At 37.9% G+C, this 15677-nt stretch overlaps 1 protein-coding gene across 1 annotated transcript; it reads left to right on the plus strand.

Moving 5' to 3' along the window:
* Positions 1-363: 363 nt before the first annotated feature.
* On the plus strand, positions 364-11489 carry LOC139740545 (inner nuclear membrane protein Man1-like). The gene is made up of 8 exons (XM_071651134.1): positions 364-646; positions 1418-1520; positions 3859-4027; positions 5752-5791; positions 7304-7391; positions 8922-9027; positions 9864-9942; positions 11303-11489. Exons 1-8 carry the CDS (start codon positions 508-510, stop codon positions 11440-11442), a joined length of 864 nt encoding a protein of 287 aa, XP_071507235.1. The 5' UTR covers positions 364-507; the 3' UTR covers positions 11443-11489.
* Positions 11490-15677: the final 4188 nt, after the last annotated feature.

Raw genomic sequence — 15677 nt, forward strand, 5'->3', positions numbered from 1 at the left:
CAAGTGTGAGTGGTGTCCACTGTAACACAGTTTTCATTTTATTTTCATGAATATTGCTTTTGATTATTTTCTATACAGTTCTCTGTTAATACATAAGTATAATGCACATTATGAGATGCCTAGGGGTCGACACCAAACTGAAAGTTGCAGCTTCTCCAGTATATCAACTTTATTTTTCACTTTACATGCTTTGGATAAACCTCCATGATTTGATTGTAGTTGCAAAATTTGAATATATGCAGTTAAAGTGATTTAAGGAAGAATTGGTAATCCAAGATTCAGCTGTAATGCGCAGATTGTATTTCCAGGATTTTAACTTAACATTTAACTGTACATGTTTTGGATAAACCTCCATGAGTTGATTTTAGTTGCAAAATTTGAATATATGCAGCTAAAGCGATTAATAAAGGAAGAATTGGTAATCAAAGATTCAGCCGTAATGCACATATTTGTGTGTGGACACCAGCAAGTATTAACCAATTTCACTACCCCAGCAACATTGCCAGAATGATAAGTTCTTTTTTGGCTGTTGTCTCTTTAACAGGCCTGCTGGTACTGTGGCCCTGTCTCTACCTTCTCACCTACCTCCTACAGAGGAAGGAGCAAGAGAGGCGAGAAGTCACCCAGCTGGTGGAGAGAATCATTGGTAAGGTTAAAGCCTTGGTGGCTGTGGGAAAGACAATCCACCCCCCCCCCCCCAACCCTACTCAAGAATAAAACAAAACTGTAGACATATTTAAAGTTTGCTTTCAGAGTTCCGTAGAAATGTATGAAATTACATGCTTACTGAAGTCGCTGCAGCACACTTGCCCATGACAGAGAACTTCTGTCTTTTCTTTTTTCCCCCTCAACTTAAAGAATGAATAATATTTCCATGAGGCCTGTCAGTGGAACACTATAAATTCATTCTATCTGTCTTAGGAGAGAAATGTGATATGATTATATACATTAGATGCTAGAAAGATGGCTGTATGCTCATTATATAAATATGGATTTCTTACAGAGTGTATGTGATTTTAACTTGATTTGAAATAAGCACATGTTTTAACACCAAATTAACAGAAGACTTGGACATGGGATTCCTAGCATTACAAGAATTTGTACGAGGCAGGGATATATTTAAACCGCTGTGCACTGTGTATGTGTGGTTATGTATGAATATGAGATACTGAGCAATGCAAGAGGAAGACTCTGTGAAAAATACATTTGAAACAAAGCTGTGATTACCATCAGTTCAGTGCGTGCCAGACACAGGCTCAGAAATGAGACACGTCTGCGACAATGGATCCCTCACGTTCTGTGCGTGGCATGTCATTGCAAAGAAGAACAAAAGACACATTCGTCATTGAATGAGTAGTGATCAGGTGGCATTGTTGATTTTGTTGGTGTTTTGTTCCTGTATTCCCTGCCTTTGCAGAGGTGCTGGCCAACCACCAGAAGGCGTGCTATCAGGACAAGAGCCTGACACCCTACCTGGCCATACCTCATGTCAGGGACACGCTCATCCCACTGGCTGAAAGGTAAACATACGCTCCTACTGCATTGTCATATTGTGTCCCCCCCCCCCCCCCCCCCCCCTCCACTCCTTTTCACTTCTTTTTTTTTTAAATGGTAGATGGTGCATTCTTGAAAAAAATTCTTGATACAAAGATTTTATGGAAATTCTTGAGAATGAGATATTTTTAGTACAAGGTCTAAGACGTGTATGTTGACAGTGTTTCTGTATAATGATTCAGAAATGTCCATGTATTCAGTAAGTTCCTCCCCCCCCCCCAAAAAAAAAAGAGTACATAAAACCTTGTGAGTTTACATGCATTTATACAGAATTAGAAAAAAATGAAATAAACATAGTTCATTGAAACATAGTACAATGCCCCATGAGGCTTTTTTTTTTTTTTTTTCAAATGAACTTCACAAGTTTCTCAAATGTGTATGAGTAAGACTAGTTGGGCATGGTCCAGACTTTGCTTATAAAGACCTTAGTTTACCCAGAAACACAGATCTGATAACAGCAATCAAAACAGAAGTGAGTCAGCCCAGACTGCTTGTACCCAGACATGATGTACCGGGTGTATCCCTCATGCATAATGTGACTGTCTGGGCTCTTTGTTATTACAGCTGTTGTTTTATCGCTTTGTAAACTAACATGACAAAGATGCCAGGGTGCCATGCTGTATCCTTATGTCGTGCAAATGCACGCATCAGTCACATTAACAGCCGAGTCATGCGCAATTGTGAACAATTGACTGATTATGCATTGTAACAGCAAACAGATATTGGCATGCCACACATACTTTTGATACTCCCAGGTATTCACCTGCATTGTCTTCCCTGCTACACATTATTCAGTGCATTTATGTTGAGACCATCGCATCCCCGTAGAGTAACAATTTATTGAGTCTTGGTGTGCATTGTTAAAATGCCAACATCACATTGGGTTTGGACAATGATTCTTTTGTAATTCTGTGAGGTAATTCTGTCGCTGAATATTGAGGAGTGGTGTTTGGATTTATCATTTCACAGATAACAAATCTTCACCATGGTAATGAGATTATGTATGGTAGCATAAGGACTTTGGAGGCTGTCTATTCTTACTCAAGTTTAATTTTTATATTTCAATGAATTATGCCATGATTATGCATGGAGTGGTATTGCAAACCACTGCACAATTCCCCTATTTCTTATTCTTCTTGAAACAACACCGACACTGATAATTGGCAAATAAAAGAATTGTGGCAGGAAATAGAGCAAATGAAAAAAAAAAAAAAACTAATTATGATCATTTCATTTTCCTTGTTTTGGCCATTGAGATTCAGCAAGTTTTAACTGAAGTTATGGAAGATATTAAACAGAAACAATGGACAGAAAATTAGGATGGCTGTGTATTCCCGATTGTAATAGTTTCATGTTGTTGTAGAGATCAGTTCATTTTGGATGTCTTTCTTCTTCTAAAGTTTATTATGACCCATGTAGAAAAAATCTGTGTTTCCAGCGTCATCATTGGTTTATCAGATTAGTGGCCTTGGATGGTTTTTCAAGTAATCCACATTTTACAAGCACAACTTTTCATTGCAACTGATCGACAAATTGCCCTACATCGACGTAAATAAGCACTGAATTGATCAGTGTTTTAGAAGTATCCATGAAAAAAAATCATGGCGTACATACTCGAGCAGGATTTGAACCTGCGATTCCTGATCACCGGACAGGCGTAATCGAATCTCCACTGCACAACTTTTTAGTAGATCACTCTCTCCTATCACTATATTTACTTGTCATCATCATTTATAAATGTATTGTTTCTATGTATTCATTCACTCATTCATATACAGTGGACTCCAGTTCCATGAAGTACTTGGGACCGGCAGTTTTCTTTTGTTTTATCAAAATTTTGTTATAAGTTATATCCGGACAAATAAACAATAAAAATGCATAGAGTGGATAATGTTGAGGCCCGAATGTTTACTTCATTGTAACCAAAATTTCGTTATAACTGTGTTCGTTATAACGGGAGTGCACTGTATTATGTGTAAAACTTTATGATCTGGATTGCTTTAAACTTGTTAACAGTTTAACTCATTGAATGTATAGTTTGTATTTGTTTAACTTTTCTGTTGGATAGAAATAAAAGCTCTTTTGGATTAAATTGAATTGAATTGAAAATGGAATTGAATGAAGTAATTAAATTTGGTTTCAAAAGCCTATGGAATTATCCACTATTCTTTGTTTTGTAGTGCCCTTATATTTTTCCTCTTGTGCTCTGCTTTAATTTGGTGTGTCTGGTTTACGGATGTATGAAACCAGAAAGAAACATTAAATAAAAGGGAAAATGGCTGAATTTGTGTCCTCATCCACCAGACACAAGAAGCAGCACCTCTGGCAGAAGGCCGTGCAGTTCCTGAACGTCAACGAGTCCCGGGTTCGAGTGGAGACCCAGCAGGTCGCCGGGGAGGAGTTCGCCGTCTGGCGGTGGGTCCAGCCTTCTCCGGCCGTCGCCGTGACGTCCTTTTCTCCCATCACGGAGCGGGTGAGTAAGAACCCTCTCGTGTCGTGAAAAAAACCCCCAAGGTTTGCTTCCTACACTGCTCCAACCACTGCAGAGCGATGTGTGTGTTAGCCTTTTAGGCTCAAATTCAAGAAGGTGGTTTAAACCTGTTTTAAACCTAGACCATGGTACCATTTTGACAATGGTCTAAAATAAGTGTGAAATAAGCATACCTTTGACTTGTGTGTATCAATGCGCGTTTGTTACTGAACGTCTGTTGGTGTATGCGATCTGTCAATTGTACGTTACGCAGAAGAAATTTGCATAAACCATGGTTTAAGTTTTTACCACTTAAGTGAATTCAGGCCTTTGAGTCTCATGGAGTGATGTGCTCTTGTTTGTATTGTGTCATGAAAAATTAATGTGGGTATTATTTCTTGACCTGGATGTTTACTTGCCAAAAAACTGGCTTGTATTCATTATACTGATGCTACGTGTAGTCACATACATCAACTTTTGACATGGACATTAAAGAGAAGCCTGTGACCCCCCCCAAAAAAAAAACAAAACAAAAACAAAAACAAAAATACACACACACACACACATAAAAGAACCAAACAAACAACAAACAGACAAACAAAAGCCAAATGACCTAACAAGGAAATAGCTTCTGATGGATATCAGATTTTGATATCAGAAACCAAGAATACTACTCAGATTACGAGCATGGTGGGATGCCAAAGTAATAAATCTTGAAGATAAATATGTCTTCTGAAAACTACCCGTTGATATTTATCCTCTTCCAGGGTGTCAATGCAACAGTTTTTAATCGATGGTTTGAGATACTTCTCACACAAAGTGAAAACCATATCTGAATTTATTAGTTATAAAGATTAGGGTTTTTCTGTGCTTTTCATAATAGCATCTGCACTGTATGTTACCTTTAATTGAAATGTTAATAGAAAGAAGGTAGAGTTGTGATCCCTACATGTATGTTACGCACAAGTTTTTAAGAAACAAAAATAGAATAGACACATTCTTGTCCTAAGATTTATTCTTGGCAATATCTCCTTTCTCTTCGTTGTCTTTGTACAGTGACGAGATTATTGTGTAGCTCAAGTAATGTGTCGTTTGTTTTGATGTCCTCATTTGTCCATTAGTAGAGCCATTTATACTAGTGTTAGCAGAATCGCTGCTGAAAGAAGGGCAGTTCAGAAGCACTGAAAGTGAAAATTGATTCGTATAGTGTGCACAAAGCTATCCCGAGATGGAAGGAAACATGATAGAAACATGCAAGTTGCACATGGTGTCGCAATTTCTTGCCATGCAATGTTCCTGGTAGAAAAAGGAAGTGTGAATACTCTCCAAGGCTTCCATCATACTAAGCTATGTGGAGGCACAAAACACAGTGTTATATCCAGGGAATGATTTTACTTCTCAAATCTGATGAGCAGTTTTGATCAATAGGAAAATACTTTAAACAAAATTCTGTACAGTCCTATGTAAAAAAAACACCAAAAAACAAACAAACAAACAAACAAACAAACAAACAAAAAATGCTATACACAGGAAATTTTGTATAGCAGTCATATTAAAAATATGCAACAAATTGTGATGTGATACCAGGAAAATTATTGCCTGTATATCAGAAGTAGTCATTATCATGCTTCTGGAGAGTTTATTCCTGAAAGTGTCATATTTATTTGATGAAAGTGCACTTAATATTGATGAGTTTCAGTTAAAATCTCTCTTATTTTTCTTGACAGGATATGAACCCGAAAAGGGCCAAAGTGTGGCAAGGAACAGGTTGGTAGTTGATTCAATTATATGTGGATTAAGTGTCAGTGTGGATGGATACCTTCAGACAATATCAAAGTTTTAGTATTACAGAAGAGTATGGAACAAGGAAATGCAATGCTTCATTATCTGTTATTTTGAGCCCAGTAAGTTTCCACATGAAAAGGGCAAACTGTACAGTGAAGACTTTCGGCAAATAAAGCCTACGAATGTCACAACAGATCATGATAAATGGAAATGACATAATTTGATTGAACATGGCAATTCAGCTTTTGATTAAGGAAATCTGATATTCTTCAAAATGTGGGAAACCAAAGGACACATTTAACACTGAAATATTAGCATTCATATCTGTACCTGTACATGGATGGTATAAGATATATGTGGCTGAATGTGTGTGTGTGTGAGGAAATGTATGAACACATGATAAAATGATCACTCTGAATCTGTACTCTTGCTTCTCTGCAACACTCACGTGAGAGCCAGTGTTCACACCTTTCTCCCTTACACACTCTAATTTATATAGGAAAACAGAGATGAAAGTGGAAAAAAAGGTCCAAATCTGTGTCTATAAACCCTGTGTGTTAAGTCTTACTTTGACATACATGCTTACATTTAAGTCTCCAACGTCTTGAAAGTTTTTCACTGTAGTGCTAATTGAAAATGTACCCACACATACTGTATGTGTTTGTCTTTGTTAATCATTTGCTACGCTGATATGACATATTATATACCTCATTTCTAGAATCCTCTCATCTGATTGGTTAAAAGGGGAGTCATGAAAATAACTGTGCCCTATTTTTGAGTTACTGTGACCGGGGCCCGGGCACAGTTAGTAAATAGGTTTTAGAGACAGTCGCGACCCCGTACACGTAGATCGCTCATATGTACGCACCAATGATACGACCGCCGCGCATTCAATCAGCGTGCTGTAAAAGAGACTAGCGGACTGGTTTGGAGACAATCGCAACCCCGTAGTACACGTAACGTACACTGTATATGTACACATCACTGTACGCACCAATGATACGACCGCCGCGCTGTCGATCAGCATTGATTACGAGTGCTGTAAAAGAGACTAGAATCTATATTTTCGGTATCTATATTTCGGAATCTATATTTTCGGTATATAAAACAAATAATGACTGCTTGATATTCGGGGTACAGTTAAAATTATGTAGGCCCTCGGTGATGTGAAAACCGTAACCATGCCCGAAGCGAAGCTGAGGGCATAGTTACGGTTTTCACATCACCTTGGGCCCATAATTTTAACTGTGCCCCTCATAGCAGTCATTATTTGTATACTGGTTTATGTTAGAAAAATTGCTTAGACTTTAATATGTCCTCGTGTCTAGCTTTTCTCGTACTAGGTATGCTAATACATACTCAGTTCCAGGTTTTTTGTTTGTTTGTTTGTTTTGTTTTGTTTGTTTATTTTGGATTTCATTCAACTGGCATAAATGGGGGCTTTTGTCATTCAGTCTTTAGTACTGGAATTTATTTCTCTGATCTATGTTTCAGCTTTTGCAAACCTGGATACCGCAGTGAAAGCCAGTGCCTACAGCTACACACCGTGCCTGAAAGTCAGAAACATGTTCGATCCAACCCTGTGAGTATACACAACTGCTTGAACAGAATCATATTCAGCTCATTACCTTTGCAAGAGAGTGTTTCATGACTCCCTGAAAAATTAGAAAAGAGTGCCCAGTATCAAAGAAAGCAGCATTAGATTTGACCATTTACTTTGTCAATTCATGCAGAAAAGTTGTAAGATACATTACATGATATGCAAGGGAAATGCATCAGAATGCATTCAGAATATGACTCAATCGCCTAAAAGACAAAACTGAAGTATCCTGAGAATGGGACAGTATCACATCATATAAAATGGTCTGTACAGAAGGCAATAAGAGATGGTAAGTCATTGGCATGACTTCACAGACCAGTAGAGAAGGCATGAAAAGTAGAAGGGGCATAGCACTTGCTGTTCAGCTCTCATGAATCAGATTATGATTTGTATATTATCTTTCGCTCACATTGAATGGTTGAAAGACCTCAAAAAAACAACAAAACAAACAAATAAACAAACAAGTGTTTCCTGTCATTGCATTCTGGTTTGAGATTTAGAATGCTTATCTAACTTTTTATCCATACAGCGCATATTATGCAGAGCAGGATAAACATAACTGTGTATGGTGAAAAGACTACTTATAGTTATTACAACATCTCAGGGATAGAATCATCCCTCTATTCTTTGTGTGCTTTTAGTGTTAATTACCACAGAAAGCCTCACAGTTGCACACACCATCCAAAGTACCTGGCATGGAAAAAGTTAATGGCTGTAATCATCCCCCCCCCCCCCCCCCCCCCCCCCCCCCCGGAGCAGTAGAGCTGGGCAGCATTTCATGAAACTTGTCATTCACTGACACCTGTTTTAAAGGGGAACACAAACCCAAAGAGCAATGTGGATCGAGTAAAAGCAGTAACGTTAGTAGAACACATCAGTGAAAGTTTGAGGAAAATCGGACAATCGATGCAAAAGTTATGCATTTTAAAGTTTTGGTGTTGGAACCACTGGATAAGGAGACTACTAGAGGTTATGACGTATGAGTGGACAACAATATATAGAAAATATAAAAGGAATTCCACAAAAATTCACTTTTCTAGCAAAATGAAAGAGTACTTGACTAGCCGCTCTCAGAAAGCAGGGGGAATAAGTGCTACCCCTAACATATGTCAGTATCAAGTTGATGGAATATGTAATTTTCATGAAAAATGAATTTTTATTGAATTCCCTTTATATTTTCTTTATATTGTAGTCCACTCATACGTCATAACCTCTAGTAGTCTCCTTACCCAGCAGTTCCAACACCAAAACTTTAAAAATTCATAACTTTTGCATCGATTGCCCAATTTTCCTCAAACTTTCACTGATGTGTTCTACTAATATTATTGCTTTCACTCAATCCATATTGCTCTTTGGGTTTACATTCCCTTTAAGCTACTGAAATCCCTGCATCTGATTGGCTGAGAGCAAACTTGTCAGTGAAAACACTTGATGGAATGCCCCCACCCTGGTGTGTCGTAACAAAGACTGGCACTAACTGGGGCTCACTTGTCACCATTTTTGCCTCGTCAGGGAATCTGGAAGTAACTGGCATGTGGCTATCCAGGATGCCATTCTGGAGAGATGCGGCGAGAACAGTGGTATCGTGCACATTGCTGTGGACAAGAACTCTAGAGAGGTATATAGGAAGAAATGTTGCCTTTCACTCCTCTTCAAATTTTGTTTTCCACTGTCAAAAGAACCTAATATTACAAATTTGTCATCAAAATCACTAGTTTTTATTTTCTTTTCTTTTTTTGTGATAAACGTCTTTTCCGTTTGTTCCATCATCATTTGATTTGTACTTTGATTGGTTGCTTTGTTATTGATATGGAAAGTCAATCAACTAGTTCTAAAGTGGATCATGCAGACAAGCAGTTTATTCTTCTAAGTTATTCTTTATCAAAAAGCAAACAAACTGAGGCTTAGAAGTCTATTTGGTGTGAAGTTTTCAACTCTAGTAGTTTTAGTCTTGATTTTCAGAATTTTGTATGTGTACTGTGTTATTTTCTTGACTTTTTAATTCTGTATGTTATGTCCACTTGATAACTATTTCCCCCCCCCCCCCCCCCCCCCCCCCCGGGACTCAACCTAATGCATATTTTAGCTGTTTAAAAGAAAATATTGCCGAAAGAAGTGTTGACATTACTTCAAACTGGTTCTGTGTCAGTGAAATATGGAGACAATTGTGGTGGATTAAAGTCTCATAATCATCATCATCATCATCATCATCATCATCTTCATCATCGTCATCATCATCGTCATCATCGTCATCATCGTCATCTTCATCGTCATCATCATCTTCATCGTCATCATCATCGTCATCTTCATCGTCATCATCTTCATCATCATCGTCATCATCATCATCATCATCGTCATCATCATCTTCATCATCATCATCTTCGTGTTCATCTTCATCATCTTCTTCTGACACCACTCAAACCTTGAACTCTATTTCTGTTCGTCTTTCTGCAGGGCTGTGTCTATGTGAAGTGTGTGTCTTCTGAGAAGGCTGGTATGGCGTTTAGGTGCCTGCAAGGAAGCTGGTTTGATGGTAAGTACTGTGACTCTCTTTCTTTCTTTGGAGAGTTATCCCACAGAGTATGACAGTTTTGTGACAGAAAATAAGCAAAAACCACAACAGAAACTCTGAAATTGTAGCTCCAAGTCTGTTGATATGTAGGTAGAACAAAACAAGTAAAAAGATAGCACTAAAGTTTTGGCGGATGATGAAAATTAAGTACAGATCTGTTCGATTCACATTCATGAAATTCTTCCGTCGAGATGTTTTCATTGCAACTGATTGACAAATTGTCCTACATTGACGTAAATAAGCACTGAATTGATCAGTGTTATAGTAGTAGCCATGATAAAAAATCATGGGCGTACATACTAGAGCAGGATTCGAACCTATGACCTCCTGATCTCCGGACAGGGATACTTTGCAGAATCTAATCATGCATGGAATCTTCTCTTGTGAAGTTTTGGTCACCTTTTGTACATTTCTCTGAATGTCTTCCCTTTTTTTTTTTGTCAGTGCTTCTGCCATACCACAGTGACCGAGGCAAAGTTTTGGGGCTCTGTTATTCTACTAACTGTTATTTCGTATAGCCATTTTGATATGAGAATGATAGGTAGAATCTTGGTAAAACTGTCCTTGCATGGCTATGAACTGATTTAGGTCTGAGGCAAAATGTTTTGGGATTTAGGTCACAGCCAGCATTTCTGTATTCGAAAAAGTACTGGAAAATGAGACATTACACGCTGTTTTATGGTATGAGCAGTCAGTCAGACTCGTGGGATTATTTAGGAGACCTTGTAAAAATAAGAGTAAAGTCTGAAGTTGCAACATTTTCACTAAATAGCAAATTCTTCAATGAAATGAAAGTAAATATATGTTGGAAATTCACTCAACGTGCAATTATGGAGGATTACCACTGAACTCTGAGAAATGTGGTTCTATGAAGGTTAAGTTTTTTTTTTTTTTTTAATTCTTATGTTTAGTTAAAACTTTTGCAACCATGATTGATTTTGTACCTTTTGACATGAAAGTCACCTCTACACAAGAAGAACTGCTTCTAAACATAATCTCATCTGCTTCAAAACATGCTTAGGAAATAAGAATGTGGTACATAACAGATGTATTATTCAACATCAAGCACTTACCATAACAGTGCCTCTGGTTTTGTTTTATGTTAATGTTATGGTATTGACATTATCAGTCCTGCACACATAGAGTATTTTGTTAATCAGCAATATTTGTATCGATTTTGTTTCATATTGAAGGAAAGTGCGGAAACATTTGTCATTATTGAGCAGTGTCAAGGAAGAAAAATAGCTGTAGTTTTCTTCTGGATATTATGGTTTTTATTTGTTGATTTTATTCCTGGTTTGCTGTTTTCTGGACAATGCAGGTAAGCTGGTCACAGTGAAGTACATCCGTCTGGATCGATACCACCAGCGCTTCCCTTCTGCCTTCAACTCAAACACGCCCCTCCAGCCTTCCAACAACCTGTGCATCTCGCTGCAGCCCCTCCCGGCTGGCTCCAACTGATGTCTGCCTGCCAGTCAGTCTCCCCATCACATCTCCCCCAATCTCCACCCATGCCCCCTCCTCCCCTGCCCCTCCTCCTCCTTATCCCTCGTAGCGACCCCCCCAGTAGCCACACCTGTGGTGCTCTCATTGCACAACTGGTTTCAGGAGCAGACTGAAAAGTTGTTAACTCTGTGACTGGTATGTGATATGATTGTATCACTCGTGCCCCCACCCCCAGACTGGCCCTTGTCCTACATAAGTGCAGCACTCCATACTGAGAGTCGGGGGGTCACCAACACTGCAGAGTGTATCGAGGGTGTGCCCACTTGTTCACCTTCTGGTTCTCAAACGATACAAGTGCGTAGCTGGAGATGACTTCTGGACAGTCATTGACATGCTGCGAAGAGACGGGGCATAGTTTGCACCTGTTCTGTTCTGTCTTGATAGGGTTTGTGGGGTTTGATGAATGTTTTGCTTCTTCTGCCCCAGGAAGATAAGCGAATGCAAGGTTTTGAGTCAGAAGGCAAAAAAATTATAGCTTTACGTAGAGAAATGTTAGACCAGTGTGCAGGGAAAAGGCAAGATTCATTTATGTCTTGCGGTAAATCTGATATTTAGTCAGTTTAAGAGGAAAAGGGTTTCAACTGATGTGAATACGGTTGTATTAGTCTTGGGTTTTCAACTCAAAGGTTGCAGGGGGGTGAGAATAATTTTCCTGGATGTTATATGTGCATGATGTGTAGAATTACAGTATATGGTATTTCCACTCTGTACAGTTTGCATATATGTATAACTCAATTATCCCACCGCATAATGCACATTTGCTATCGTTGTAGAGTAGGACCATCCCAAGATAATTCTATTTTTGTACCATTTTGCTGTCCGTATCAGCAGCAGTGTTAAGTATGTTTCATCCAATTCTGGAAATTCCTAGCAGTCTGCTTTGCCAATATATCATCCTTACGCTGACATCTGAATTTCAGCTTTACACAAAAATTATCAATTTTGGTATCCCCTCTGAATTGTAAATGATCATCTATCTATGCTCAGTATTTTGACTCATCAGAGCGGAAACAACATCATATAAGCAAACTTGTGCATGTGAGACTAACGTTATGTATTTATTCACTATTGAAATCTGTAGGCGTAATAAGAAAAAAACATGTATTGAGTTCTCATGGGCTTACGTTATTCTATGGATATATTTCTTATACTCTGTATGTGGTGCATTTTTCATGAGGGGAAGCCCTTAGCAACATATATCACCATGCACACCTTATATTGTATTGACACAGTAGTAATATGTAAGCAGATAAATTTTTGAGAATGGAGCATTACAGTGTACAAAATGTAGGAGCTGTTGCCTCACTTCGTTCAGTATGATGAAGCAGGAAGTGGAAATGCTCTTGGCAAAGTGAGGATGCATACAGATAAAGGAGTTCTCTAAAGGATGCCTTTGTAAACATTCGTCACAGAGGATGTCGAACTGCATGAATTCTGTTATGTATGCTCATCTTTTTTTCTTTTTTTTCTGTTCCAGTCAACTATAGAGCACTCACTGGCAGCATTTATGTGGGAGTCTTGTCCTGCTTTTGTAGTGACAGTGTATTTAGGGTAACGATTGATATGAAGTTATGACAAAGAGTTTATAACATTCTTGGAATTGCATGTTTTGAATTGCCTAGTAAGGCACAAGATGTGGTCAAAGGTCTTTGACCGTTGCCCTTGAATGTCCACCAAGCAACCACATTGTGAAATTTTGATGGCAAGAAGAGATGACAAAGAAGAAGGAAGAAGAAGAAGAAGAAGAAAAATTAAAAAAGTAGAAGAGAGATCCTGAAGGCTTAATCTACCTCGAAGGTGAAGCTGCCCAGTCAGCTAATGTACAGACGTGTAAATTGTAATTATATCTAGACGTGTTCATGTGCAGACGGTTTGGAAAAGCGTGTCATAATTGGGAGTGTTACGAATATGTGTGTAATCATACCAATAGCCTGTTTTGTCTAAGTGTGATGCTTGTGTAAACATTTTTTTGAAATCACCTGCGATTTTATTGTTTTGTTAGATGCAGCATGTACATTTACTTTTTGCTAGTTTAACAGACAGTGTATAAGTTGAAAAATTGAATTTAATCAGTGGCTAATTTTCTCCAGGTTTTACATCCATTTTCTGCGGATAGTATGTAATGGCTGTGACACAGTTACTCTAATACATCATTATTTATGGAAACAAGTAATTGACTAAATTATGCCTGTGCCACAAAATGTCGCCAAAGGCATTATGTTTTTTGTTGTTGTTGTAATAATATTTGGTGCGTTTGATTTCCTAAATTTATAAGTTATTTTATGGCACATGCTTGTCTAATCTTAGACAGCTTAGTGAAATTATTTTGTTTGTTTATATGGCAAAATAAGTTAATTTTCTGAAAGACTGAGAAGAAGAAAAGTGCAATCCTGACGAGGAGGCTGCACAATTTGTCTATTATTCTGTGTGAAGGAAATGAGTCCGATTGAACAGTAGAAACGAGCCTGGCCATCCTTTTCTTAAGCTTTTGATCAGTCTGCGACATGGAATACAGAATGGGACTCCCTCTATTGACATTGAGTGTCCCTTGAGTGTCGCTACTTTACATCCCTCCTTAGATAGAGTTCAATAATGTTCATGCTTATTTATCACTTGTTGTTTGGTTATGATGTAAAGCTCAACAAGCCTTCTCACCACTTTGCGCCATGGCAAAAACAACAACAACAACAACAACAAAAAACAACATCATTAAAATCGCCAGAAATAATAATAATAATAATAATAATTGACAGTTCTTATATAGCGCATAAAACAAAGTTGTAATGTCCCTATGCGCTTAAAAAATTAAAAGATTATACAAAAACATACAATTCCAATTACAGTGATAGTTCCGAGCTTCATGAAATCACAGTTGTTTAGGTAGATTTTCATCTCACATCCTTCTAATGCCAGCAGCTCACCTTGCGTACTTCGTTTGTTCTTCTTGCCAATGCAAAGATTAAATGAGATAGACTTAACTCATAGAAATCATTACAGGGTTGTGATAGCGAAATGGATATATCAGTAGTTTTTACCATTTCACTCACATGTAGAGAAGTTTTTCTTACGTTTCATGAAGCCAGGAATCACACTGGAAAATATTCAGAAGAAGAAATAAAAGCTTGATAAGCCTTGTGACGGGTAGGTTACAGAACAAGATGAAAATCAGAGCTTGTGCACTATCCTGACATCAAACCTGTGCAAAGTTTCTGTTGGCCAATCCATAAGTTAATGCACAAGAGCATGGTGCATCTTTTGCAAAGACAGTGGAAAACTGAGAATCTTGTTTGGATGGAATTGATTAAGTTTGTGTGTGGGTGGTTTGTTGCTTAACGTCACCCTGGAAGGCAACAAATTACATCATGTCACTAAGACGGCCGTTTGTTTCCAAATTATTTTCTGAAAGTTTGGCCTTGATTGCATTATGAAGATTGTATAGTACTAAGAGAGATGAATATTTCAGGCGCAGGTCTTGAAAGTACGTACAAAGCAAGGTTCTTCAGTATTTAACAGTGTAGGCGTTTTTTTAAGTACCGGTACTGATTATTTCAATTTTGTGTAGAGTGTACATAACAGCTTGCTATGAGAACAAACAGGCCGTTAGTGATTATGATGTTTGTATGATCTGATATTCAATGTGTAAAGTGGTGTAGGATAGAGTGGTTTGTTGCCTAGCTCGTCTGGATTTGATGTGCTTGTGAGTAGAAGGAAGGATGCTGTAAGATAGGTCAGTCTTTGCATTTCAGTTGACTTGGATTAAACGATTCGTAATGGGAATGGTTTGTGGTAGACCTGCTCGCAATTGTCACCAAATATTTTTCTCTTTTGTCGATAAATTCCGAACGAAAGAAGAGGAAATTGTCTGCAGCATGTCAAATTATCAGAAAATTGTAATGATTTAGCAGGGATTACCTTTTTTGTTAATAATGACATTGTCCTAGGCATTATGATTATAGACAAACGAGAAAGAGTCATTTTTGTAGATTCGTCTTTGTCGAACCAATGAGAAAATCAGAAGCAACAATGTTATCGTCTCATTTGATTTGCATATGCAGTTGTGACCAATTTCACTTTTTGTGTGGAAGTATGTAAAACTGAAATTTTCCCATATATTTTTTCTTCCCTCTGACAAAAATAAAACTTATCATCGTCTTGTTTGACTTTGCACTTTTTTTTATTGGGAAATCCCT

Source organism: Diadema antillarum, unplaced genomic scaffold, assembly GCF_040938485.1.
Source record: "Diadema antillarum isolate AM-2024a unplaced genomic scaffold, OU_Dant_1.0 seq00000861_RagTag, whole genome shotgun sequence".
In the NCBI taxonomy this organism is placed as follows: Eukaryota; Metazoa; Echinodermata; class Echinoidea; order Diadematoida; family Diadematidae; genus Diadema; species Diadema antillarum.

Excerpts from the sequence above, each read along its gene's own strand:
- LOC139740545 (XM_071651134.1), top strand. The coding sequence starts at position 508 with ATGATAAGTTCTTTTTTGGCTGTTGTCTCTTTAACAGGCCTGCTGGTA. Across the intron at positions 4,028-5,751 it reads TTTCTCCCATCACGGAGCGG|GATATGAACCCGAAAAGGGC; the intron begins GTGAGTAAGAAC and ends TTTTCTTGACAG. Across the intron at positions 9,028-9,863 it reads TGGACAAGAACTCTAGAGAG|GGCTGTGTCTATGTGAAGTG; the intron begins GTATATAGGAAG and ends GTCTTTCTGCAG.